General features: G+C 34.3%; 2 protein-coding genes across 5 annotated transcripts; one reads left to right on the top strand and one right to left on the bottom strand.

The window, feature by feature from the left end:
• The first annotated feature begins 235 nt into the window (after nt 1–235).
• Nucleotides 236–3,474, top strand: LOC110109240. Its single transcript, XM_020840207.2, has 3 exons — nt 236–860; nt 1,558–1,905; nt 2,358–3,474. The coding sequence occupies exons 1-3, from the start codon at nt 492–494 to the stop codon at nt 2,937–2,939; spliced, it is 1,299 nt and encodes a 432-aa protein (XP_020695866.1). The 5' UTR covers nt 236–491; the 3' UTR covers nt 2,940–3,474.
• Nucleotides 3,475–11,886: 8,412 nt separating this feature from the next.
• LOC110109237 (transcription initiation factor TFIID subunit 7) lies at nt 11,887–23,143 on the bottom strand. 4 transcript variants are annotated; one of them, XM_028700429.1, is made up of 7 exons: nt 22,727–23,143; nt 20,600–20,639; nt 20,287–20,409; nt 13,047–13,180; nt 12,849–12,968; nt 12,700–12,763; nt 11,887–12,433 (listed from the first exon to the last, which is right to left on the bottom strand). In XM_028700429.1, the coding sequence occupies exons 3-7, from the start codon at nt 20,399–20,401 to the stop codon at nt 12,288–12,290; spliced, it is 579 nt and encodes a 192-aa protein (XP_028556262.1). In that variant the 5' UTR covers nt 20,402–20,409; nt 20,600–20,639; nt 22,727–23,143; the 3' UTR covers nt 11,887–12,287. The 4 variants fall into 4 exon arrangements, with proteins under 4 accessions (XP_028556262.1, XP_020695862.1, XP_028556263.1 ...); XM_020840203.2 differs by lacking the exon at nt 20,600–20,639; XM_028700430.1 differs by lacking the exon at nt 20,600–20,639 and having other exon boundaries at nt 11,887–12,427.
• Nucleotides 23,144–26,530: the final 3,387 nt, after the last annotated feature.

Here is a 26,530-nt window from a genome sequence, read left to right as displayed (position 1 = left end):
CTCGAATTAAATTTTTTTTTTTTCATTTTATGATTACAAGATTCTATTAAAAACAAAATAATAATTATTATATATATTTATAAATAAATAAATTGAATTTTTATGACTAAAGTCGGCTCCACGACTCCTCTAACTTAGAACTTTACCACGCGTCAAGTGGTAAGCTTACTCCTGAGGTGAGGCGACCGCGTGTCCTTTTTAACCTCGACTCGCTCGCATCGCCTTTTTCGGCTTCAATCTCCTGCAACTTTTTGTGCTTACCCCCCTGCTTTTCCGGAAAATACCGAAGCGGGCCAAATACAAGGGCTTTATTTCCTATTTTTTTATTACGTTTCTGCCTAGTGCCTATCTATTCTCTCTCTACTTGCGCGCTACGTGAAATTTACGCTGCGGACCTTCCCAAGAAAAAACATTTGCAGATGTACCCATGCTGGGGGTCTTCTTCTAAATTCTCACTGTAAGTTCTTCTCGGTAACGGGAGCTCTGAGGAGATGGAGAGGAGGCAGGGATTCTTCTCGGCGCTGCGAGAGTTTTCGCCGGCGAGGTTGAGGTCAAAAAACACGACAATGCCGCGGCGGAGGAACTGGACGGAGCCGCCTCCGGTGGCGAGATCTGGTGGTGAAGCACTTGCGCCGCTCTTGGAAGGGCCGGATCCCGGTGATGGCGGAGGTGGGGAGTGCAAGAAGGATGGGTGGGGCGAGTGGGTATGGGCGCAGCTTGCGAGAGCGCCGGCGGTGGCCGGAGGCCACCGTCGGTCGGACCTCCGGCTGCTGCTCGGCGTCATGGGGGCGCCTCTCGCGCCGGTTCACGTCTGTGCCGGCGAGCCTCTCCCTCATTTGAGCATCAAGGATACACCCATAGTGAGTGTCGTTGGAACGCTGGAAAAAGGGAATAAGCTATGGTTGCTTTTTATGTATCTTTTTATCGGAATCGGGTTTTTGGTTACTAGGGTTGTTCGGTGGTCGGAAGATTTATTCGATGAGCATTTTGGAATTCGTTATGATTCTATATTCTAGTTTTGGAAATGCTTTTGTGGGACTGAGTTTATTTGTTTAAGGGGTTTTGGTATTTATTTGATGTTGTTATAATAATGGTCGTATTTGTTTGGGATTTTTAATGCTACTAGTTTGTTTTAGGTGCATTTGATATTCATTTTTTTATGTAATTCTAGTAATGGCCTCTTCTGTATTGAATTTTGAATGCAACTGTAAGGTTATGGTAATATAAAACCCAATTTCGCGAAGATTTTGTGATATGATGATTTTTTTCTCTTTGTAGAAATCAAATTCACCCTTTGTTCTTGACAACATTCATGTTATTCTCGTATGCAGTAACTTTAGACTGTTTCATGTTATCTCCTTGCAGGAAAATAACTTACTTTTGAGAATATTTTAAGTGTTCAGATTGGTGCTTTTCCTTTGTGAAAATCAAACCCACCATTTGTGCTTGATAGCTTTCATGTTCTCATAGAATCCGCTAGTCATGTTTTAGGAATGATTATTCTTACTTTGTTATGTTTCACCAATTTATGTTTTCTTTTACTTGATGTTGTTGCAGGAAACTTCTTCTGCTCAATATATACTGCAGCAGTACACTGCAGCTTCTGGTGGTATTAAGCTTCTGAGCACAATTCATAATTCTTATGCCATGGGGAAGATGAGGATGGTGGCATCTGAGTTTGAGACTGCGACCAAGGTGATGAAGAATCGAAATTCTTCAAGAGATGCTGAGTCTGGTAGCTTTGTGCTGTGGCAGATGGCTCCTGAGATGTGGTATGTTGAGCTTGCGGTTGGTGCCAGCAAGATCCATGCTGGCTGCAATGGAAAGACAGTTTGGCGACACACCCCTTGGCTTGGTGCTCATGCTGCCAAGGGCCCTGTTCGCCCTCTTCGTCGAGCACTTCAAGTTCGTAACTCGTCAAAGAACTTCATTTGTCTTGTTTCAATAATTTCTTAGTTGATTCATGTCATTTACAGAGCCTTCTTACAATGAACCAATTTCTTTTATTTTTCATGGTTGGGGAGCTTTGTATGGCTTAATTGAATTTGTGTGGGACTCTCTCTTATTTCCCTTGCATAGCTCATTTGGTTGTTTGTGGGTAGAAAACATGTTTTATGAAGTGTAGATATCATTCGAAGTAATCTGTTTTTGAACATGAAATCATCACTTTTGAGAGAATTTGTAGACATTTTTATTGTTTGAAATCAATTTTGATTTCTAATTACATTTATCCATCCTTAAAATTCACATCCATCCATCCAAATGTCCAAATCTACTGAATTTACCATTTTCAAAACATGTTGTCATGAGCCCTGAGATGCGTTTGGTTTTGATTGATTTGAAAATTTTCTTTGTAGGGTCTTGATCCGCTGACAACCGCAAACATGTTTGCGAATGCGCAGTGTATTGGAGAGAAGAAAGTTAATGGAGAGGATTGCTTCATTCTTAAGCTTTGTGCTGATCCACTGACTTTGAAAGCTAGGAGCGAGGGACCTGCAGAGATTATAAGGCATGTAATGTTTGGATATTTTAGCCAGAAAACTGGGCTTCTTATCCACATGGAGGATTCGCACCTCACACGGATCCAATCAAGTTCTGGAGGTGAGGCAGTGTACTGGGAGACCACCATTACTTCCCTTCTCGACGACTACCGACCTGTTGAGGGTGTTATGGTTGCCCATTCAGGCCACTCTGTTGTCACTCTTTTCAAGTTTGGCGAAGCGGCCATGAGTCACACCAAGACCAGGATGGAGGAAGCATGGACCATTGAAGAGGTGGCATTCAATGTTCCTGGTCTTTCCATGGATTGCTTCATTCCTCCTTCAGATCTGAAGTGCAGCTCAGTCAGTGAAAACCCTGAACTTGCTCAAACGCAGAGGGGGAAGAATGCTATGCCAAACTCTGATCGAGCAAAGGCCTCAGCTTTCGAGAGGCAATAACCTAACATAACTAACCAGCTTTCATGGAACCTGCAAGTGTGATGCAGCTATGGGTAATTAGGACAGGTATTTCACCAAATTGTTTATATTCCTAGTTTCTTATTTTACTAACTTGGAATGATAAATAGGTTAGTTAAAATTCAAAATTGATTCCAGATGGATTGGAGTTGTTTTGAATCCTTCTGGTTTGTTAGCATTCTACCATCCTCTTGATTCAGTCCCAGGTGGCAAAAAAAATGAAAAAGTTTTGCTGCCAGATTGAAACAGCTCAAATTGCTTATTAAGATTTGAGCTTTCAGTTCTATTTTTGTCATTTTGATTGAATTTACATCTCCCTTAGTATGCAGTTCTTAGGTAAGTGTTGATAGGTTTTTTATTCAAAGTTGTGGTTTAGGAGTTGCCAAATCAACCAGACTTTGGATTTAATGTGATCTGGTTGTGGTGTGTGGATTAATTACTATGTTGCTGTAGTTCTTGTAAAAGAAACTCAAATTTTTATGAGATTAATGAATGGGCTACAAGTGTTTCAATTGAATTTGCCTCTACTTTCTAGCTTTTGCTCTATGCTTTATTGTATTTGCAATGCTTCTGTCTTGAAATTGCTTAGATAATTCTTTCATAATTTTTTTTTCATTTGTTATTTTAACCTAAAATAGCTTCTATAATAGATCGTTTGATATAAAACAAACTCCGGCTTCGTTTGGGACGGCTTTCTTATTACTTCTTAAAGCAGCTTTTTAGTATAAAAATCTTATTTTTTTAAATTAGAAATCTGTTTTAAGAAGCAATAAAAAAGTCGTCTCAAACAAAACCTTAATAAATTTTGTGCGTAGTTTTAAATTCATGCAACATCATTTTTTTGCATAATTCTAATATGAATTATATATATATACAGAGCTATCATACTTGAGAGACATCTCATGATCATTAATTGCTAAGTATTGAAGTCTGAAATGTAATTTTCAGCATCATTCATTGTAGTCTCTCTTCTTCTTCTTTAATCATCACATCAAGTGGCTACTGGACAAAATAATTTTTACCTACTTTGGCAGAAAATGTCACAATAAAGGGGAAGGGGTCCTATTATTTATAGCAGTTGGAATCTTCCACATTATGTCATTTGCAAAATCAATTGATGGTTATTATGTCTATCTTTTATAGGTAAAGATTGCAACTTTTGGGTACTAGAAGTATCACATTTTATTTGCCTTATCTTTCAACATTGTTCTCAAGCTAGTTTGAGTCATGATGACGAGAGATTATTCTGTGCGACGTCTGAACGCGTTTGCAGGCGAATCCGGACGCGCCACGTCACCTGGTGCATTAGGTCCTGAGTGATGGGGCGAGTCCAGAGTAGCCTCCGAACACGTTCAAACGCCGCACAGAATAATTTTTCATGATGACAGCCATCAACAGAATACTCAACCTGATCCAAGTCATCACAAAAAATATAGTTAATTTACTTTATCAATTTGATGCAGTTCATCGTGATCTTTTGGTTAGTAGCTTTTGCTATCCACCAAAAGTCCTTTGATCCGAAGCTTGCGAATATGAAGTGTGTGTAAGTTTGCTTTAATTGTCTCAAAAGTTCACAACAACAACATCATCAAATCTTTATCCCATTCCATGGGGTCGACTATATGAATCATTTTTCTCTTTTGTGTTCCGTTAAGAATCAAATTTTTATTTAAATTTAATAAAGAAAGTTCATTAGAAGAACAAAATAGGTAATTAAGCTTTGTTTAGGGTTACAGAAGGCTTATAATTGATGTTTGATCTCATATTCTATTCAATAATTAGTTTTAAAAGTTTATGATTGTATAGTTCTGCTACAACTTTCTGCTTTTAGATATGATGGATAAAAACTTATCTAAAACAAAGCAAAATCATGAATTAAAACTAAGCTTTGATCAGTTTATTAGCTATTTCGATCTCTACAACAATAACATCAAGTTTTTGTTCCATTACGTGGGGTCGGTTACATGAATTCTTTTTTGTCATTATGTCATGTTAAAAGTTAAATTCTCATTTAAATCTAATAAATAAAGACCATTTCTAATATTTTCTAAGTCTTTTTAGGCCTACCTCTATCTTTCTTAATATAAGTCAAATCTAATACCTCAACTTTTCTAACCGAGTCATCGAAAGACCTCCATTTAATATGAAAAAAAAAGCCGTCCCAACTACAACTATTTTGATCTCTAAACATGATAAATTTCCATATTTTATTTATCTACGTCAAAAACATCATTAATTACAAAACACCGTGATAGACTAAGGCTTAGTTTGAGATAGCTTTTTTATTGCTTTTTAAAACTTTTTTGAATTAAAAATTTTAGCATAAAAAATCATCCTAAAAAGCAACAAGAAAGCCGTCCCAAACCGAGCCTAAAAAAGCTGTAGTTGATAAATGTCGGCATTGCACAGTAAATCCTATGTTCCATCCGAGGCACAAATGAATGCCCAGGTACTATGTGAATAGAGTGAGTAATTCCAATATAACAGAGTCAATGAGACAGTGAGGAAACATCGCCAGATTGGATATAAATTTAGATCTAGACCAGCTTCCAATATAACAAAGTCATTAATGAATGCTTTGGTGAGTGTTCTGAATATCATGTATGCATGCATGAACTGAAAATCACATGGATAGGCCTTGCTCTCTCTCTCCCTCCTGAAAAATTATTCTGTGCGGAAGCGAAACCCATCCGGATACCTAAGCCTGCGGTACCAAGTGTTAGTATAGCTCGGTACCGAGGCTCGGTATCATTGACATGGCTCATTATGATTGGTATCCAGATGTAGAGCTGCGTTCGACGTCCGCACAGAATAATCTCTCCTCTCTCATACACACACAAATCAGAATAATTACAAAATAGATATATATTGATGTTGTAAGGGATATAGATTGTGAGATGTTATTGAACTTGTATGTCTTGGGATGTTGCAGTATCAATTTCTCATATGAATGTTATAAGTTTTGTGCATACATAAGGAGGTCTATTGTGTAAGGTAGACGTGGGCCGAAAAATATTTGATTAGAAAATATTAAAAATGATATATTTTTTTTATTAATTTGAATGAGAATTTGACATTTAAAATGACACAATGGAGAAAAATGATTCAAGTAGTTGACCTCATGGAATGGGAAAAAGATTTGATGTTATTAGATATTCTTATAAAGTGTTTGTGAAGCCTATAGTTAACTATGATGTATTTTTTTGCATCAAGCAAGGCTGAACATTAAGAACATCTTCTATTTGACTAAGGCCTCTTTTTATTGCTTCCAATAGCTCGAAAAAAACTCTATGCTATACTAATAAAATTCCTCCTTAGCTAAAAATTATGGAATGTGAAGGTAGTAGATTACCTCTATTTCACAATAAAAAGTACTTAAATCTCTCATACAATCACCAATCCTTTCATGGTGGTATATTAGAGTGTGACTGCTACCACCTATGCTCATTTACACCTCCCTCCCCTATGCCGACTTAACATAACTTTCAATCTCTATTGTGTTCACACGATCATTATTCAATATTTATATCTTGGGTTTTGTTTCAAACAACTTTTTAAAATAATGTTTCAGTACAAAAATTTCTAGTATTAGATAGCTGGTTTAGAAAGCAATAAAAAAAGTTGTTTCAAATGAAACCTTAGGCTAGGGGTGTCAAAATCTGACACGACCTGAAATTGGACAAGAAAAATTTGGAGTTTGGGTCAACCTGTTTACATACGGGTTGGATTTGGGTTCGAATTTTCGAGCCATAAGCAAAATTGGACTGGGCTTGGGTTGGTCTGGAAACTCAAAATCAACCTGATTTGACCTGTATGCAAAAAGAGTGTCATGTCAGCGTGTTTGGTGTGTGAGTGTCTAGTCCAGTCCGTTAGGTCGTCTTTGTCTAGTCCAGTCTGTCTGGTGGTGTCTAGTCCACAATCCAGCACCCCAGTCTGTCTGGTTTTCTATCGTCCAGTCCATCTGGTTGCATGACTCGCATCCGCCGTCTGGTCCTTCTGACTCGCATACTGTCGTCTGGTCCTCTAAACACCCGCGCCTAATCTAGTTTTGGTCAATTCGACCTGTTCACGCTCAACGACAACCCCACACCGCCTTGCCTGACATCGCAATCGCCTTTTTTTTTTAAATTAAACGAGTATGCGGATCATGTTGGGTCAACCCGTTGACCCGCACAGGTCTGGTTTGAGTTGAAATATTTGACCCGTTTGCAAAAACGAGCCGGGTTCATATTGATCTGTTTAGACCCGAGTCAACTCAGGCTCAACCCGTACCCGACCCGTTTTAACAGCCCTATCGTAGGCTTCGTTTGGGACAACTTTCTTGCTACTTTTCAAAACAACTTTTTACTATAAAAATTAAAAATTTTGTACTAAAAAACAACTTCAAAAAATAGTAAGAAAGTAGTTTCAACCGAAACCTTAATCTTCACAAATCATCATCATCATCATCATCCGGATTGAACTAAATTCGAGACACCCCAACTCTTATAAAGGCTCAAAACTTACTTAAAACTATTAGTAGGTTGGTTGATTGGTTGGCTCACTAATAAATTTCTTCATTTCCTTTGGTTTTGATGCAGCATGAGAATAAATAATCAACTCCATCTGTTAAATGATAGAGTAGCTGCTGGCATTTACTTGCATGTTAACTTTAGCCGTATAGTTCTTGGCTTCTAACTTATTATTTTGTACCATTTGAATCATTTGATTTGGACAACTTAGGATTCCAGCAGGATTCTTGCTTGAAGGAGTACACTGATAGGTCTTTCTAAAATTATTACTTGCAGTTGTTTATCTACAAACTGTAGCAATTGGACCCCAATTTTTTAAATTTAGACTTCTTCTGGGGCGACTTTTTTATTACTTTTTAAAGTAACTTTTTAGCATAATTTTTTTACTAAAAATAGTAAAAAAACCGTCCCAAATAAAGACTGAGGCTTCTTTCTTACTGCTTCTTAAAGCGGCTTTTCAGTATAAAATTTTTTATTTTTATACTAAGAAGTCGTTTTAAGAAGCATAAAGAAAGCTGTCTCAAACGAAGCCTTAGAGTAGGATTGATGAAGATGAAAAAAATGCATATCAATGAGAAAAAAATGGGTTTATTGCAAGAAATATTTACATATGTACCATTAAAATTTTCTATTAAAAAATTAATATTGAATTACTAAAATATATAACTATCAAATTTATATATTTACATTTAATATAATCAAATGATTAAAAATCTTGGAAATCTTTCAGAATAAAAATTTATTGTTTTTGCTGACTTTTTTTAAATTTAAGTCTGAGAATTGAAAGTAGAAATACTTAGAGGCTGTTGGTATAAATTTTTGTTTTTATTTTATGGTTTTTTTTTAAATATGATAGGAATGCATTTTTAGTTGTTATTGGTTTTTTTTTATATATTTTTTGAGAAAATAAGTCATTTTTTAAATATTCAAAACAAAATTTAAGTTTTTTCTATCTTTATTAAATTTCTAAATGAAAACCACCATCACACCAGCTGTCGGCTTCAACCATGTATCACCATCTCCATCTTATGCAATATATAAACAAAAAACAATACTTATTTAGGATATAAAAAATATTTTCATTTCATTTAAAATATAAAGAAAAAAAAAGATAAAATGACCCAATTGGTCCCCTAACTTTTTCCAAATGCCCAAAATAGTCCCGAATTATATAAAAGTATCAATTTAGTCCCGTGAGGCATGACTACGTAAATACTAAATAGAGAACATATTAGTTTTTCAGCGAGATCTTTTCGTGATTTAGGTTCTTATTTAAAAAATAAAAAATCAAGAGATAAGAATGCGACTTTTACATAGTTAGGAGCTATTTTAGACGTTCATAAAGAGTCGGGGGGTCATTTTGACAGTTATCCCAAACAAAAAAGAAAAAAAAATGAAACTAAAAAAAAAATATCCTAAAGAGCACCTTAGTAATTTTATACCTATGTTAAATTGTTACAAATAATTACCCAAAACAAGAGTGCTATTTTTGCAATTATGCAAGGTTTGCGATTATGCATGCAAAATTTGTGTGTTAAACATGTCATTTGGATGGTCTACCCCAAAATATTACTTATTTAGCAAAATAACATGCAAATATCCACTCATGAAAAACTATAAGGTCATAAGAAGTAGCATTACCTTATCCGGTGATTTGGAACTTAGAACTTTTCTTGGTATTGGTGGGATAGAGCCAACAAAAGCGAGAATAAGAATCAATGAAAATAACAAAGTATTTGTAGTCGTTGATTGGTGGAATCAGGGATAGTCCCGAAACGTCCGAGTGAATTACAACAAATGGAATGGTAATATGATTTGTATTTAATTGAAAGGGCAACTAATGGCTTTTTGTTATATTACAACTTACAAGGTTTGCAAAGAAAGGAACTAGATGGAGTACATATAAATGGAACTAATTGTGCTAGAGGTTGCATAGTGATGATTGGGATGACCCAGCCTAACGTACCATAGAGTTGTGGAGGCGATGTTTGAATGGAGCGTTGTGGTGGAATTGTTGCTGGTGGTGGTGATGGAATAGAGACCGTCACGGGTTTGAACATGAAGTAGAACTTCATGATCCGTGAGATCTTGAATGGTGAAGTCGTTTGCATCAAATGATATAGACCAATGATTATCTGACGTTAATTAGTGGATTGACAGTAAGTTGTAGGAGAGAGAAGGAACATGTAGGAGATTATGGAGTATAAGCTTACGGGGCATATTTGGGAGTGGCAAGATACCTTGGCCTTAATGCTGAATTGCCATAGAGTTGCCGTTGGCGATGGAAACAGAGCTGGACCCAAGCTACGGTTGGGATTGGTAGAGGTTAGAAGGGTCGAATGTGAGATGTGTTGAAGCTCTAGAATCTATGACCCATTCAATTGTTTGATATTGTTGTGGTTGGGTGAGCATGGCACGAGACAAGTCGGATGAGGGTGCTGTGTATTGGAGGTTACAACGATGCCAGCAGAACATGGCGGTTTGATCGAGCTTGCCGTAGATCTGGCGGGTTGGACGGACGTTGGTTGTTGTAGGCGAAGGGCGAGGATTAAATGAAGATGATCTAGAGAACGAACCGCGACTGCGATAAGAGTAGTTGGTTTTGCCTTTGAGCTGCTTGGTATGGGCGGAGCAGAGAGCAATGTTGTCTGCATAAGGAGTTGTTTCTTTCTAAAGTTCGTTCTAGAGGTTGATTTCTTCGCTATATAGAAGTGAATATAGAACATCTAGACTAATCGATAGGAGAGATGTTCTAATGGATGTTTTAAACAAGTTGTAGGTTAGTGGAAGTACATTCATGATGCAAAGAATTATGTCTTTAGTGTCGACGTGGGAGCCAACGGCAGCAATATTGTTGACCAATGTCTTGATTTGAGCAAGATATTGATTCATTGTGTTGTCCCTCATTTGAAAGTGATGGAGTTCATTTTTCAGCTAGATGACCTTGGATATGTTCGTGGTTTGAAGGCGTGTTGCCAAGGTAAGTCAAATCTCATGTGAGGTGGAAAGATGAAGGATGTAAGGGAGAACATAAGGTGAAATCGTGGAGAACAAGGCTGATATGAGGCTTTGATATATAAGCTTCCACAAACGGACGTCATGGCAGAAGGCGAGTTCATTGGGACAAGTTTGGGTTCCGGTGAGATAACCTTCAAACCCGTTGGCTAAAAATAGTTTGAGAATTTGCAAGCTCCATATAACATAATTCTCAGTATTAAGTTGTAGATTGACTATGAGTTTAAGATTTGATATAAAGAACTTTCATGGTGTCGGAACACTGAAGTTCACCATCGAGGCTGACAGAGAGGAAGCAGGAGGGATTGTCGAGGAAGAAGCCTGATCTCCCATTGGAAGTTGTGGCGGTGAAGCTCAATGCTCTGATACCATGAAAGGATGCCTGCACAGTTACTACGCTACCGGAAAGAAGGAAGAAGAGATAGTTAGCTTGAAGAAAGCACTGTGGTACATTGACATATTTCCTTAACAGTTGTTTACAAGAGTATTGAATATAAAGAGAGGTAGCGACTGGTGAGACGAGAGTGGTGGAGGCCGGTTGATGGCAGTGATGGTTGAGAACATGTGAGCTAAGTGCGTGAGTGCAAACAAATTCTTAGTGAAGGCAATCAGAACACATTTGATTATAAGCCAACCAATTCTCTTTTTTTTTTTTTTTCAAAACAAATAATTGTTGTCATACAAATTGGTATGATAGAGGTACCTTCATTACATTTATATAAAAGCTTGAAACGACTAGATAGTACACAAATGCAAGAGAGCTTACTACAGTATTAATAAAGCTAATTCTAACTACCAGCAATTTGTTAGACCTGTCCACTGGACCGGTCCAGCCGGTCCGCACGGGACCGGCAATTCGCGAATAGGCAGGATCTCGCCTCTTGCGGAGATCGGGCGGGCCGACCGCTCAAACATAGCGTTTTGGGAAGGATTTTTGGGTGGTTTAAGAGAGAAATTTGAATGTATGGACTGTTTAGGGAATTCCTTTTGTTTTGTATGCTTTAAATAGTTGGTTTTCTTAGGGTTTGGGTATCTTGAATTTGGCAGAAATTTGAGATCTCTTAGATTTAGGTTTTCTTTGGGCTCTAGCGGCGTCTAGAGATTTGGGAGAGATCGATCCTCCTCTCGAATTGAGGATCAATTGTATCTTTTCTATTTTGTTGCATCTTCTAGTGAAATACAAGTCTTGCATCGATTCTTCTCACGGTTTTCCCTAGTTTGTGCTGATTTCCTGCTGTAGACAGCAGGTTTTTGCTGTTTTTCCTGCTACAAACAGCCGTTTCAGTGCTGTTTGCATATCGATTTGGGTTAGGATTGCTTGCGAACTCAAGTATTACCTTAGGGTTAATTACAAACACAAGTATTTCCTATCACAATTCTAATTGGTATTACGAATTAACAGATAGGGTTTTGAAACATATTCATTCGATTGAAATAACAATGCGGCATATACAGCCCATGGCACTGAAATAAATCATTCATTGAAATGTTGTTCAAATATAAACTTAACTGAAATCCGATGATAATATAGATGTGAAAACAATTCAGGCTTTGTTCAGTGCAAACCTGTAAGGGGGGGTTTAACTTCTGCTGCTTTTGATATCCAGCAATAAATGGAAGCAGATTACATGGTCTACACGCACAACATCCATATCAACCGTCAGAAAAGGCTCGCTTCCTAAGGCTTCGTTTGGGACAGCTTTTTTAATGCTTCATAAATCATCTTTCTAATACAAAAATAAAAAAAAAATTTGTACTAAAAAGCTGCTTTAAGAAGCAGAAAGAAACTCGTCCCAAACAAAGCCTAATTCTCATTTTCCATTGAATCATCAGAATCACTCCTTTCTGGTCCTCCTCCTCCCACAGTTTCAGTAGGAACAACATCTGGTTTTACCGCAGGAACCTGAGCTGTTTTCCTGCGCTCAACATTTGCATCATCTGCTTGTGATCTTGCGCCAAGGAGTTAAGCAAATGCAGAATAATTAAAAGGTACTGTACAGTCAGTAGAAATAATCAAGAAAAAAATAGGGAAGGATTGCTCAAGTGATAGAATGTGAGATTATAGAATAGAGAATGAGTGGATTTCTCGATCACACACTTTTTCTCTATTTTTATTTTTCATGTTCTACCAATTAGAGCATTAAAAGTTCTAGGCCTATTTTAGATTGCAACAGAGATTTTGAAAATAAAATGAAAAGCAGAATATATAAGGATATTGTCAACTGTCCCACCAGACATAATGTTCAGAAGATCTTTCTCAACCCGTTGTACCAGCTCTGGCTGCACAAAGAAAGGGAGATAATGTGACATATCTATGATGAAAATTATACTAAAGAATACAAAAACTAAGGATCTTCTTGAATACATTGACATCTGGTTCTCTACGGAACCGTCTTCTACGAGCATCCCTCATTGGAGGAGTAAGACCATGCCTGTATTCTATTCCTTCAGGAGAAGGTTCACCTTCTTCCCTCACCATGATTATCTGCAAAATGAGCAAATAAACCCTAAAATTGTACTTGATCACTTGAAAGAGGCAAAAGAAGTGGAAGTAACTATCTACCTGACCAATATCAGCAGTTTTGATTAGTACTGTATCATCATAAGTTTTATAAGACTCCACAACGCCTGGAAGATCCAAGAGAGAGGCAGGAAACGTCTCATTGCCAATGGCAAAAGTACCAGTCCTTCCATCATCTAGAGAAAAAAGGCTTCCTATTACTCACCTACGTTTATATTGAAGAAAATAGGGCATTGATCTAATGTTAAATATTAACTATGAGAAGATTTTGATGAAGGATGATTCAGTATTAGAGTCTTTGATGCAACTACTATAATATGCAGAATGTATGCAGAGGAATTTGTGGAAGAATGTTCATGATAGTGATCAATTCAATTGGGTGAAATTGTTCAATTCTGTGGTATTTGTGCCTAGACCGAGAAGATGTAATAAAGCAGCTCACTATTGTGCTCAATGTGCTATTGATGAACATTTTTGTGGAAGATAGAGGATGGAGATTCTTTGTATGTACCTCAAGAATTGCTTAATATTCTTGAGGAAGACTATTTTTTGTGTTCTATTGTTCTTAGGAGCCGGTTGGCCTCTTGATGTTTTCTTTGTTTTGTCTACACTTGTATTTGTGATTTGTTGAATGCAATATAAACAATGTATTTGAGCAAAATATAACCTAAGGATTCACAATTCACAAGCACCAATTAATTCAACAACTCACATTTATTACATATAAACAATTAATACTAGAATTAGAAATCATAAGTTACCAAAATAATCAAAATAATCAGGGAAATTCAGCAAGAATATAACATCAAGTACATTTAACAAGTAAATTGTAGTTTTCAATGAGAAAATTTTGAACAAAATTAAGAGTATTAATCAAGTCAATAACAATTATAGAAAAGAAGTGGCTAGAAAGCTTGGATTGTTTATTCATCCCATTAGTATTCATACACAAATAATATCTATAGCAATTACGAAATTATAAAATTTTTAAGGAGAAAAATAGTAACATTGAATGATTGCCAGACCCACATAATAAATTTTTTGTAAATACTACATACATTTCATTTTAACACCAAATAACCCTCCAAATCACCAATCCATAGGAGCAAGCCTTCATTTCTTGTTTTAGCCACATATAGGAATACTAATAAATGGGCAATCAATCTCTTCATTCTTCTCGAGTCAATTCCATTGATTTCTTTCTTGTTTCTGCCAAGTCACAATTCATAGGATTTTGTATTATGAACACTTCCCCTCAAAATAAATAATAGAGACCTATCATTCCAAATTTGCATAAAATATTTTTTAATGCAAGATTACAAAGACCTTTGGTGAATATGCTGAAAAGTTGACTACCTATAGGAACATACAAAGTACAAATTAACCCACTTTCCAATTTTTTGAATGAAATTTGTATCCACTTGTAATTATTTGATTTGATCATATTGTATTAAATTGTAGACAAAACTGATAACATGCTTATTTGTATGGTATATTCTCATAGATCCTTCCCATTTGATTCTTAATCTTTTAGTATAATTTTAATCCAAAGAACTTTGCATATACCTTGGGCAATTTCTTTGAATTCAAATTTAGTGTCTGACCTTCGGATAAAAGATTGTTTCTTAATTCTCCAAGCTACAAAATTTTTAATTTGTAGGCAATAATTTCAATGCATTGCAAAATTTTAAATAGCTCTATTTTCCTTGCATTCAATTTATTAAAAGCTACTTATGGAAGCTTTTCTGGAGTTAAACATTTCATGATTTTATCGCCAAGTTTAAATTCACAAATCTCTTGTTCATGCCAATAGAAAGCCTACTAATTTCCATAGTCAGTAGCCAATTTACTAATCCTAATACAAATTTATAAATCTTGCAAATTATACAAAACCGTAGTAATTAAATGAAAATGCTAATATTAATGTAATTAATCTGTACCTAATGAAAAGCTAATGCATTTGCAAGAAGATAAACCACAATTATTATTTGCCAATATGGATGAACAACTTTAAAAACAATAAATAAAAATAATAATAATAATAATAATAAAAACTTTAAAAACAATACCTCAAATGACTAGAAAATAAATTGTGATAAATAATGCATCCGGCGAATTATCTACATGGATTGAGTTTTTATTAACATCATTTGCTCTCATCATATTATCAGTTTGTATGTCACTAAGTCACACACCAAAAATAAAGTAAATAATTGTCATCGATTATAAACAAAATATCAGTAGATAACCCATCCAAAGTTGCAGTTTCAAAGTGCTCATTTGATTAATCACCTACATCACATATGATTAGTTCGATATCACATTCAAACATAAATTTAGTTTTCCTTAGAAATTCAAGTTTGCGTATGATCTCATGCTCAATTTTTTTCTCAAAATTCAATTCAAACTATTCATCAATCATAGTTCCAAGTTTATGAACATGATCTAATGTATAGGCTCATTTAGATTCAAACTCATCAGACGTAGATTAATTTGCAACTATAAATTATTTATTATATCTAAAACATTCTCTCACAAATATCCATAAACCATCATTTCTTTAACTAGATCAACTTCAATCATATATGATTCTTCTATTGACATCTTTTTAAAAAGATAAATGACTTTTTACTGATTTTTCTTAAGAAAACTTAATCATAAGCGTGTTACTCTTATTAGAATAATTGCAATACACCTCAAATTCAAAGCTATATATAAAGCCTCTTATAAGGTTGCTGATGAATTGTAAATTATTTCATCGATAGTTTCTCACGTAGATCTTTAGTGAAATTATAATTATAACAAAATAATTCAAAGAAAAATAATGTTTTGTTAAAACTATAAACTTTGCATAATAATTCCTTAAATTAATCATGCAAATGATACTTGATACCTATAATGACAAGTATTGTTCTAAGTCTGTTTCATATAAACTCATGATGACTTTATAGCAACACTTCACCAGAATAATTGAACATGTCCCACTAATTTTGATTTGGCACATTTGACGCTTTGGGAATCATATAAATTGTATTTTTCAAAATAATAATAATAATAATAATCTTACAAATCATTGACCCGCCATGAAAATTTTCAAAACCATGTCTCTTATCATATTTAGTAATGTAATTTTGAATCTAATGATAGGATGTTGTTAACTAGAACCACAACTTAAATGAATTTGTTTAAATTATATTATTAATTAAATATTTTTATTCCTAATTTATTTCAAATGGTAACAATTATGACCTAAGGTAATAAAACTAATAAGATGAAAATATGTATTCATGCAAAGGAACTTTAAGAGGATTCATAGTTTGCAAATCATCAATTAATTCAACAACATTATTTGAATTTAAATAGTTAATACTAGAATTAGAATTCAAATGATAACTAAATAATATGAGAAGGTCAACAACATATTAGATCAAATAAAATAACATACGAATTGAAATTTTTATGTGCTAAATTAGAATAAAATTAGGAGCACTAATCAAACCAATTTCAAATTATGTAGATAAAATAAAACAAGAACAAATAATCAAAATTAAATTAAAAAAAAATAGAACTCACATTGATAAAAAGAGATCAATTCCCCGTACTTAGTTAATCACACTCATACCACTTATAGGAATCAAATATCCAACTTGCACTCACAAAATTGAAAACTAGAAAACAAAATCAAGAAACCATAGTTCTTATATTACATAACTCAGAAAAATTTTCTTGAACTCCAAAAAGGTTACAATGGTTAAATACCTCAAAACATTTATTTTTAGACTTCACATATCCTAGAATTGTAGATAAAGTTGGCACAATATCAACTTAATTTAAATCTAATCCCCAAAGATAATAATCAATTCGACTTCTAATTTTAAATTCAAAAAAATCCCCATGCATAATAGTTGAACAGCCATGTGATCAAAGAACAAGTGCTAAAGCAACCAAAACAAAAATAAAACTGTGCATAACTTGCACACCTAATTTCAAAAAAAAAAAAAAATTTGCTAAATAAATATTGCATGCTCAAGAAAAATTATTGCTCCATAACAAAATCAACAAGAAAGATATTACAAAACTAAAACAACCCATTATAAGAACAACAACAACAACAAAAATAAAAAAAAATAAAAAAAATAAAAAATAAAAGCAACAACAACAACAACAACATCAAGCCTCAGTCACATAAATTCTTTTTCTCTATTGTGTCCTATTAAGAGTCAAATTCTTAATTATATCTAATAAAAAATAATTTTTAATACTTTCTAATCAAGTCTTTCTAGGTCTATCTTCACCTTTCTTAACATATGCCGAATCTAATACATCTACTCTACTAATAGGGTCATTAGAAGGCCAACATTTTATGTGACCAAACTATCTAAGGTGAGACTCTCTAATCTTATTCGCCGCCAAAGCTAAATTTGACCCTTTCACATATACACTTGTTTCACATTCTATATCCAAGTGTAAAGCCACTCATCCATCTGAGCATTCTATATCTGCTTTTCTTTTAATGGCCAGAATTCTGCACTACCATGTTATAAAATTTTCTCTTAAGTGTGAGGGGTAGTTTTTTATTACACAATAGGCCCAATGCATTCCTCCACTTTAACCATCTAATTTGAATTCTACTAATAATATCCTCATCTATTTTCCATCGTTTTGAAAAATAGACTCAAGATATATAAAACATACACTCTTTTTAATGACTTGATCACCCATGCAATGTCAAATTCTCACCACTAGATCTATTATTACTAAAATTATACTCTGTATATTTAGTTTTAGATATGCTCAAACGAAAACCATTAGATTCTAAAGTTGACTGGCATAATTTAAGTTTTTTATCAACTCCCTCAGTTTTATCAAGAAGAAGAATATCATAAGCAAAAAATATGCACCAAGGAACATCCTCTTGCGAATGTCTAGTAAGAACATTGATGAGGACATGGTCACCGATTTTGACACGTGTACCATCGGAGACGCCGGAGATCAACGACCTCGATCAGGAGTTTTATTTCGAGTCTTTTTATGTAATAGTTTATTTTATTTCTTTCAGTTTTCCGTTTTTTCCCTTATGGGTACCTGGTATCTATTGTAGCCCAAGGGGCATTTTAGTCTTTCGTTTCCTTTGTCATTTTGAGGCCTATATATATGGCGCATGTTTGTTATTGTTTTAAATTGTTTTGCCTAATGAGCTTGTAACAATGCCTAAGCAATTCTGCAACTGAGATCTCTTTAAATCATTAATTGTGGCTCGTTAATCTTTATATTGACGTACTTACTCAGTTGTTTTATTATGTCTCCATGCAATTCTGATTTCGTTTTACATCAAACATCCATGAACACGAGTAACAGCTCCTACATAAATATCCTTAATAACTTTAAAATAAGCATAATTAACTACTTTCTTTTGTAGAGCTCTCCAGAGCACTTCTCTAGGAACAATCATATACTTTCACTAAATCAATTATATCATATATAGACCCTCCTTGCTCTTTCCATAATTCTCCATCAAACAACTCAAGAATTAAAAAAAAGCACCTGCCATGGACCCAGCCACAGAGAAGCATTAGATAACCACATGATATTGGGATTATAAAGCAGGCTAACTCTTAGTTGAATTGAATAAAGAAAACTATACAAATATGAATAAAATATTTGTTAATATTTTGATGAAACTTTTTTTTTGAAAGAAAAATGAATAAATTAATAACTCAAATGATAAGATATCCTAGGGGTGTCAAAATTTGACCCGACCCGAAAAAATCATGGTTCGGGTCAACCCGTTTACCATACCGGTCGAGTTCGGGTTCAAGATTTCAATCCATTTTTAAAATCGAGTTGGGTTCGGGTTGACCCGCATACCCGGATTTGACCCGCGTCCGCGTAGCCACCCACATCTGCATAGGGTGTCTCCGACTCCGACCCCCCGCACTCCTACCTACCCGCATGCGGCAACAGCATACCTCGGGCAGTCAGCCTCGACTCACAGCCGCGGTTTGCCGATCCCGCAAACTGGCGACTGGTCTCGCACCCGAGGTCAAGCAGGATCAACTTGTCCTCGCGGTCGCGAACGTCACCCAGTCGCACCACCCACGCGCTAACCTGAAGGCCTCACCCCGTGCTGGCCTAGCGGTCACGGACCTCGCCCGAGTCGCACTAACCGCGCGTCTGCGGCAGCCACGCGACAGTGCAACATTTGGTTCCCTGTTCGCATCTTATACGCGGGCCGGGTCCGGGTTGAAAAACCTGACTCGTTTGCAAAAACAGGTCGGGTTCGGGTTGACCCGTTTAAGGTCGGGTCAAGTCGGGTTCGGGTCGAACCCAACCCGTTGACCCAAATTGACACCCCTAAGATATCCAACTTCCCACAAAAAATCCTGATCATTTCCTAGGCTATTTGTGCAGGAATACAATAATCTTTCTTCATTGCAAGAACTAGAAATGCGTACTTTTATGATTCTTTTACTCTGGAGTTCTTCAAAGTATTTTCCCAGAAGAAAAAGTTTAAATGCAATAATAATTTTCAATCATGAACTTTTCCTGTCATAATAAAAATAAACCAAACCAAATTCCACTATCAAAAGAAGGTAGAACCAGCTCCAGGTATCATGGCCACAAAATAGGTCTTAGCAACATAACAGATAAAGGTTCACAGCTAGCAAAATTTATGAGAGCATTTTAAAAGAAAAAGGAAAAAAAGAGGGGGTTTTAAGTGGTGGGTTAGGAGAGAGGAGAGTGAAAGAGAGGGAGAGGGGGAGAGACGGTAACCATCATCACAAAGAAATGATAAATGTAAACTGAATGTTCAGTCACTCTAACAACTCTTCACAGCTAAAGAGGTCCTATTGACTCTGGAGATTTACTATCCTCAACCAAAATATGCATCTCCTGATGGGTATGATAGAGAATTATAAAATTGGATTCAAACACTTAAAATAAGAATAAATACTTCCTACGTAAGAACATATCAATTTAACATTTTAATCTGTCTGGTATCTATTCAACTACAAATTGGGAGTGCATGAAACTAGTGGGAAGAAGCTCATAAATAGTTTCTCTAGGATGGTTCAATCTGACTACTGACTACTGCGAACTAAAACTCTGGATTTGTAAGCCAAAAGTCGAATTCTTAAACTAGGTTGCTTGAAGATCTACTTAAGTGCATAAAAGTTAAAGGACGGGATTATACATTCTTATCAACAGCAAAAATAAATAGTTATTAAATATAAATAATGAAAACACATTCGATTCCGAAATATCTCAAATAACCAGATACCTGTGAAGGACAGATCCAAGCAACCATCTTCAGAAGTGGATGGGTTTTCATTCAACAAGCGCTCTATGCGTTCAGCTATTGATGGTGGAACGCGAAGTATGAATTGCTCCTCCATTTGACAAGCTTCAAAGATAAAAAAATCCAAAAGTATTCATACAATACTATACAATAAAGTAAAACTAGCTACTCCATCAATATATACTTAGCAACAAAATACAACTTAAAGTCCACTTATCATCTATATATAAGATAAAGAGTAAGTACTGTAAATAAATTTAAGAAAAAAGGACTTATAACGGGGATAGGACCATACAACAATAAGCTCCCTTCCCTGATAAAAAGTTGCAGATTTGCTGATTCAAATTACAAAAAAATAACAAAATAAGACTAAAATATATGATATTTAACACAGCATACAGCATTTCAAAGGAACTACTGGACACAAAGCATTCATAAAACAGATGATTAACAAAACATTAAACCAAATTCTCAACTCCATAATACATCCAAAGAGGGCTGAAATATTATCGACCTCACAAGCTTCTCAAGATGCATTGGCACCTAAATAGACAAAGAAGCATGAGATACATCATACATCTTAAAAGGGTGTTAAATTATGCTTTTTACGATATGGATGATCGAATTGGCCTACAATATCATGCAGGATGCAAATTTTGTGCATAAAACTCTCATAGAGAACCATTATACTAAGAATTGAATACAATAGTTGGCAAATCTTTTTTAAGGATAGAATATATATCCTAAATGCTATTATTAGGAATAAGGTGAGCACAAAGAAATTTAAATTTTTTGGGCACAAGGAAATGCAGAGTTAAATCCATATCCACACATGGAGTACGAGAAATTCTTCATGCCGCAACAATTAGGTCTCAAATCAAATACATATGCCAAAGAAAATAGGGGTGGCACATAAACCAAAGCCCTCAGGTACTTGGCATATCTTTCATAAATTTCAAAATAAATAAAGATGTTTTAAATATAGTCAAATGATCTGTGAAACTCTACAATAACTCTTTGTCCATACAACAAAATAAGTTTTTTATATAAATTTTGGTAATGTTCTCTATTTTTATGTTCATTTGTTTACTACATGTTTGAATCGGTAGAAAGGACCAAAACTTCTATAAAAGCAATATTTACATAAATGGGCTATTAAACCTATGTTGGTATTTTTCTAACCATATATATTTTCACATAACCGCTTCTATTGTTTATGGACATTCCTCTGGCCTCTAAAAATTCGTGCCCTTGCCTCTCCACGCCCTTTTTGTTAAAAGTGGTAGTTTTAACAAATTAGATTCCAGGATAAATTTTCAGAAAACAAATTGAATTTTTTGATAAGACACTACTCAAATATTTCACTCTTATTTTACTAGGACTTTATGATCTGAGGTTTTGTTTCTTATAGGCGCAAGCCCCAACGATTAATTACTCCTCCCGATAATGAGAGAGAGCTTTCAATTAAGGCTAGTCATTGGATAGGCACTAAATACCCAACATACAGTAATAGCAACTTTAGTATTTGAAAATGTGATTTTTATGGTTTCTAAAATTTGAAAATGGAAAGGAAAATTTTAGTTGAGGTCAACATAATAACCATCCATTCCTATAATATATATATATATATATATATATATATCAATAATAACTTAAGTGAGCTAGCTTTGAGTGGTAGATCAAGATTAAAGGAGGTTATCTTAGTTTTGGATTCACTATTGTTGAAAACTAAATCATTGAATAGCAGAACCTCGGAACCTAGGAATTATTGGACAACCATATTTATATGCAAGAATAAAAATGAATGCACGTTGAGGTTTCATTTGGGACAGCTTAGTTGTTGCTTTCTACAAAACTTTCTAGTATAAAAACTTTAATTCAAGAAACTTTTTAACTAGAAAACAGTTAAGAAAGTTGTCTCAAACGAAGCCTTAAATCAATTAAAAGTAGAGAGCAAGCCTAAAAAATAGTTAGATTGCCTCCATCATGACCAGAATCATGAAACAGCAATGTAGACTAAACCCTCAACCTGCATTGGCAAGAGCCTTATGAATTGGAACGCCCTGTTCTTAGACGATCAACAAAAATTCAACTTTAGCATTTATTAAGTAAAACATTATTTTTAAATATTTAAAGACAATTAGTTAAATTCCAAATGTTTCAAGATAAATTTTTATCACAAATTACATAACATTTATACCACTGTACCATTCATAGCAGAACATCGGCAAAGAACATTGATAAATTTTAACAGCTTCATCATGAATTAGAAAATCACTCATAATACAAACGAATTACTAACTAGAATAGGTTTTTCAACATCAATTTCCATGTTTTTCATCAATCAAACAATAAAGGAAAAGAAAATTTTAAAAAATCAGAAAAACTGGCATTATGGCGAAGTAAATAAGAGGGGATTTACACTCAAATATGGCTAGTCGCTGCACTATACTTCACCACTAGTGAAAGTGACGGAAAAGAAACTCCTCGACGGCGGCCGATGGGAGAGTGAGCAAGACAGAGCTAGGAGCAAGAGGAAAGAATTAAAGGGGCAGCTCCCTTCTCACCAATCCACGGGGATGAAGAGTAAAGCTTTCGACGGCGATTCCCTCTCACGCCATCGCTTTTCTTCCAGCAAAAACTGCTTGCGGCTGCGTAGGCGACGACGAGGCTCCAATCCGTAGTCCCGCCACCATCAATATCGCCGACGGTGATATGACATCATTGGGCTACAGGGGAGGTTCGGATCGGCAAGGGTTGAGTAATCCGACGGTCCCGTTCAACTGGCTTCTGGAAATCTCTATGCGCAATCGGCGAGGCTATGAGTTTGGTCCCTTGCTCCCTTCTCTTTATTTTAAAAGCATATTTATTTAACATATTTTATATATATTTATTTTTTTATAAATTATTATTTTTAAATATTCAAAGGATAAAATTTTAAGAAGAAGCATGACAAAAATTTAAATTATTGGAAGGAGCATACTTTAACAAAAATTAAAAAAGAGTCAATCTAGCAAAATGATTTGACCAATTTTATATAATTAGCTAAACTTTTTGGCTGATTCTAAAAACGTCAAATTATTTGACGCAATACAAGAAAAATGCAGAATTAGCCAAATTGTTTGGCTAATTCTTAATACCCAAATAATTGGTATAAAATTAGCTGTATTTGTATGTTTTGTTAAATTAAAATACTTGTAAATTAATGAATAAATAATTTAAAATAATTATGTATATTTTGGCTAATTCTTAATATATAAACTGTCTCTATCTGAATGTGATTTTCAATACAATATTTTTATTATTATTAGAATGTTACTTCCGAATTAAGACATTTTATAAAATTTATGTTGTTTGTAATTTTTACGTCAAAATTTTTTTGGCAAAGATAATTTTATGAACGTTCAATCAGCTTATTTTGTCCTAAAATGTTATATATATTTAATTACTCATAAATTATTAATTAACAATTAAATTATATTTTAAATTTATTTTAAATATAAAATACAAATTAATCTTTAATGAATTATTATTTTTAAATATAAATACCTTTATTTTAAATATAAAAGATAAATTAATAATTAAATATTTTTTATAAATAAATTTTAATTATGATTTTAATATGGATAAATTATGAAAATTAGTGATTTTTTAACAAAAATATGTATAAGCATCAAGTTAAATAATTAAGTCAAATACACCAATAATATTACAATTAAATTCACAAAATATTCAAATACAACTAATTTTATACAAAATGTTTGGGTATATAGAATTAGCCAACTTGTTTGGTATTTTTCATGTAATGCGTCAAATAGTTTGCGTTTTTAGAATTAGTCAAACAGTTTGGCTAATTCAATGGCTGGTTTGCCTCTTTTTAATTTTTTATAAAACTATGCTCCTTTAGATAATTTAAATTTTGGTCATGCTTCTTCTTAAAATTTGTTATCTTGAAGTGGACTGCAGCATTTGGTCTGAGGGAGGTCAGCGTGCGACGGAGATCTGAGAGATTGTAGTAAGCGTGTGACGGAGGTCAGAGTGGACTATAGTTGACGGGAAATGGTGGTTCGAGTGGACTGTAGTCAATGGGAGACAATGGTAGGAGGGACGGTAGTCGGCAGGTGATGGTGGTCGGAGGGACTATAATTGGTGGGTGACAGTGGTCCAGGGATCGTAGTCGACAGACGATGGTGATCGAAAGGACAGTAAATTGTCCAATGACGATGGTCGGAGTGAACCGTAGTCGACGATAGTGGTTGGAAAGAGACCTATAAATGGCTATCAAATGTAGGTCTAACAATGATGGTTGGGCAGAAATACAACAGCGGCGGCCTAGCGGCACAAATTCGTTGGCGATGGTGTTGTGGTGGAGTTCTAGAATTCTTGAAGCCTCATAGCTCTGCTCCTCCTCCCATACTCTCGCCCTCATGTGAAAAATAAAATGTCTATTTATAGTTTTTTTGTGAGTGACATGGCTAGTAAAGAGGGAGAAAATCAAGAGCAAGTATGGAGTGTTTCAATTGACAACCCATATCAACTCCCTCAATATTGGATCATTTATAGAGCATTTGAGTGTCATAATGATATCAGAATTCAATGATCTTGGGCTCGTTGGATTCGTCTCGTACAACAGCTCGATTCAACTATAAGCATGTCACATTTGGATGTAATTTGATTGTCCAATTAATATTCTGAAGCTTTCAAATAGACTTCGGACCTTTGATTTGGACCCATTTGGGCTCGGATATGACCGATTTTGATTTCGTTGGGTTTATCTCTTCGAAACGTTCGGTTTGACTATAAGTTTACTGAAATCAGAATTTGGATAATCCTAGATTTAATTTTAGATGTTTTTAGTTTATATTTACATCGAGATTCATGCTCGATCAAGATAATTCTTTTGATGGCATATAAGTACAACAAACATTGCCAAATTATTGTTAATTAAACAAGTCATATTAGATCATTTGGTTGAGGATTAAAAATTGCGTGTTTAGAGTTCACAAACATCACTAAATAATATTTTTTAAAGAAAGAATTCACATCCATCACTTAATTGGATGATAATTTTTATTTTTTAGTTGAGGGCCCTCATAAAAATCATGCAGATGATATCTTCATCGTTCTTCGTTCATATGCCGATAAATACTTTATTCAAAATGTATTTAATAATATTTTTGTTCCAATTCAAAAATAAGAAAAATAATAATTATCATTATTTTTTGGAATATATATAATTTTGAGTTTACATGGCTCATAATACTTGAAATTGAATAAATATAACTGATGTTTTATTTTATGAGAAAATATACTCCGATGTTTTCTTCAGAAAATAAAAAATAAAAAATGCTCTCACTGTTGGCCACAGATCAATATTGGCTTGAATAAATATTGAATAAACGTCAAATAAAGTTCAAATAAAATTGATACACTGTTCTTAAAACTTATAAATTAGTCAAATTGGGACGGCTTTTTTATTGCTTTTTAAAACGGAATTTTAGTGCAAATTTTTTTATTTTTGTACTAAAATGAAAAGCAATAAAAAAGCCATCCCAAACGAAGCCTTAATCAAACCTATGTTCGACCCTTTCATCCAAAATCATTAAACATTGATCAATTAGATGGTCGAATATATATTTGGCTAAGTGTAAACACATTATTCTTGTTGCAGAAAGGATTTTTCATTACATGTAAATTCTATGTCATGATGAAAGAGAGTTCATAGTCATATAGCTTCATAACCTTTGGACACATTGAGAACTTGCATGCCATTCATAAACTTTATTTTAATTCACTGGCAAATATATGAATTATGTCCGGACTTCTCAAACTTTTCCTCATCCTGATGTTATAAACAAATATATTTGAGCCACATGAAGGATTCATTCCTCGTATTGTTGTATATTACGACTGTTATTCTACATCACTAATCAAATATTTCATCCAACATAATTATGTTTTGTTTATAGATCTTTAGATAGGTCCATATTAGCTCCCTTATTAGGAAACATAAAAAATCAATATAATGCAAAAAAAAAAGTAGAAATTGAAGTTAATATAAATTTCAGATTTTTAATATAGTAAAATATTTCTTATCTTATTTTATAGCCATATTGTTAGGGTATTTAACTATTTAATTCACTCTGTATTTTTAGTGCACACTTCTAACTCATTCTCAAAGTTATCAACCTCACCAAATATCCAAGCTTTAAAGATAGGCAATTGT

Source organism: Dendrobium catenatum, unplaced genomic scaffold (genome assembly GCF_001605985.2).
Source record: "Dendrobium catenatum unplaced genomic scaffold, ASM160598v2 fragScaff_scaffold_1520, whole genome shotgun sequence".
NCBI lineage: Eukaryota > Viridiplantae > Streptophyta > Magnoliopsida > Asparagales > Orchidaceae > Dendrobium > Dendrobium catenatum.
The sequence above is the reverse complement of the archived record's forward strand: the minus strand, read 5'-3'. Positions and strand labels throughout refer to the sequence as shown.

What these genes read in the sequence shown, in the direction of transcription:
- LOC110109240 (XM_020840207.2), top strand. Translation starts at nt 492, where the DNA reads ATGGAGAGGAGGCAGGGATTCTTCTCGGCGCTGCGAGAGTTTTCGCCG. An exon ending in GCATCAAGGATACACCCATA is followed by an intron (nt 861 to 1,557) that starts GTGAGTGTCGTT and finishes ATGTTGTTGCAG; the next exon opens with GAAACTTCTTCTGCTCAATA. An exon ending in CTCTTCGTCGAGCACTTCAA is followed by an intron (nt 1,906 to 2,357) that starts GTTCGTAACTCG and finishes TTTTCTTTGTAG; the next exon opens with GGTCTTGATCCGCTGACAAC.
- LOC110109237 (XM_028700429.1), bottom strand. Translation starts at nt 20,401, where the DNA reads ATGGAGGAGCAATTCATACTTCGCGTTCCACCATCAATAGCTGAACGC. An exon ending in CTTGGATCTGTCCTTCACAG is followed by an intron (nt 13,181 to 20,286) that starts GTATCTGGTTAT and finishes TTTTTTCTCTAG; the next exon opens with ATGATGGAAGGACTGGTACT. An exon ending in GTAGAGAACCAGATGTCAAT is followed by an intron (nt 12,764 to 12,848) that starts GTATTCAAGAAG and finishes TTCTTTGTGCAG; the next exon opens with CCAGAGCTGGTACAACGGGT.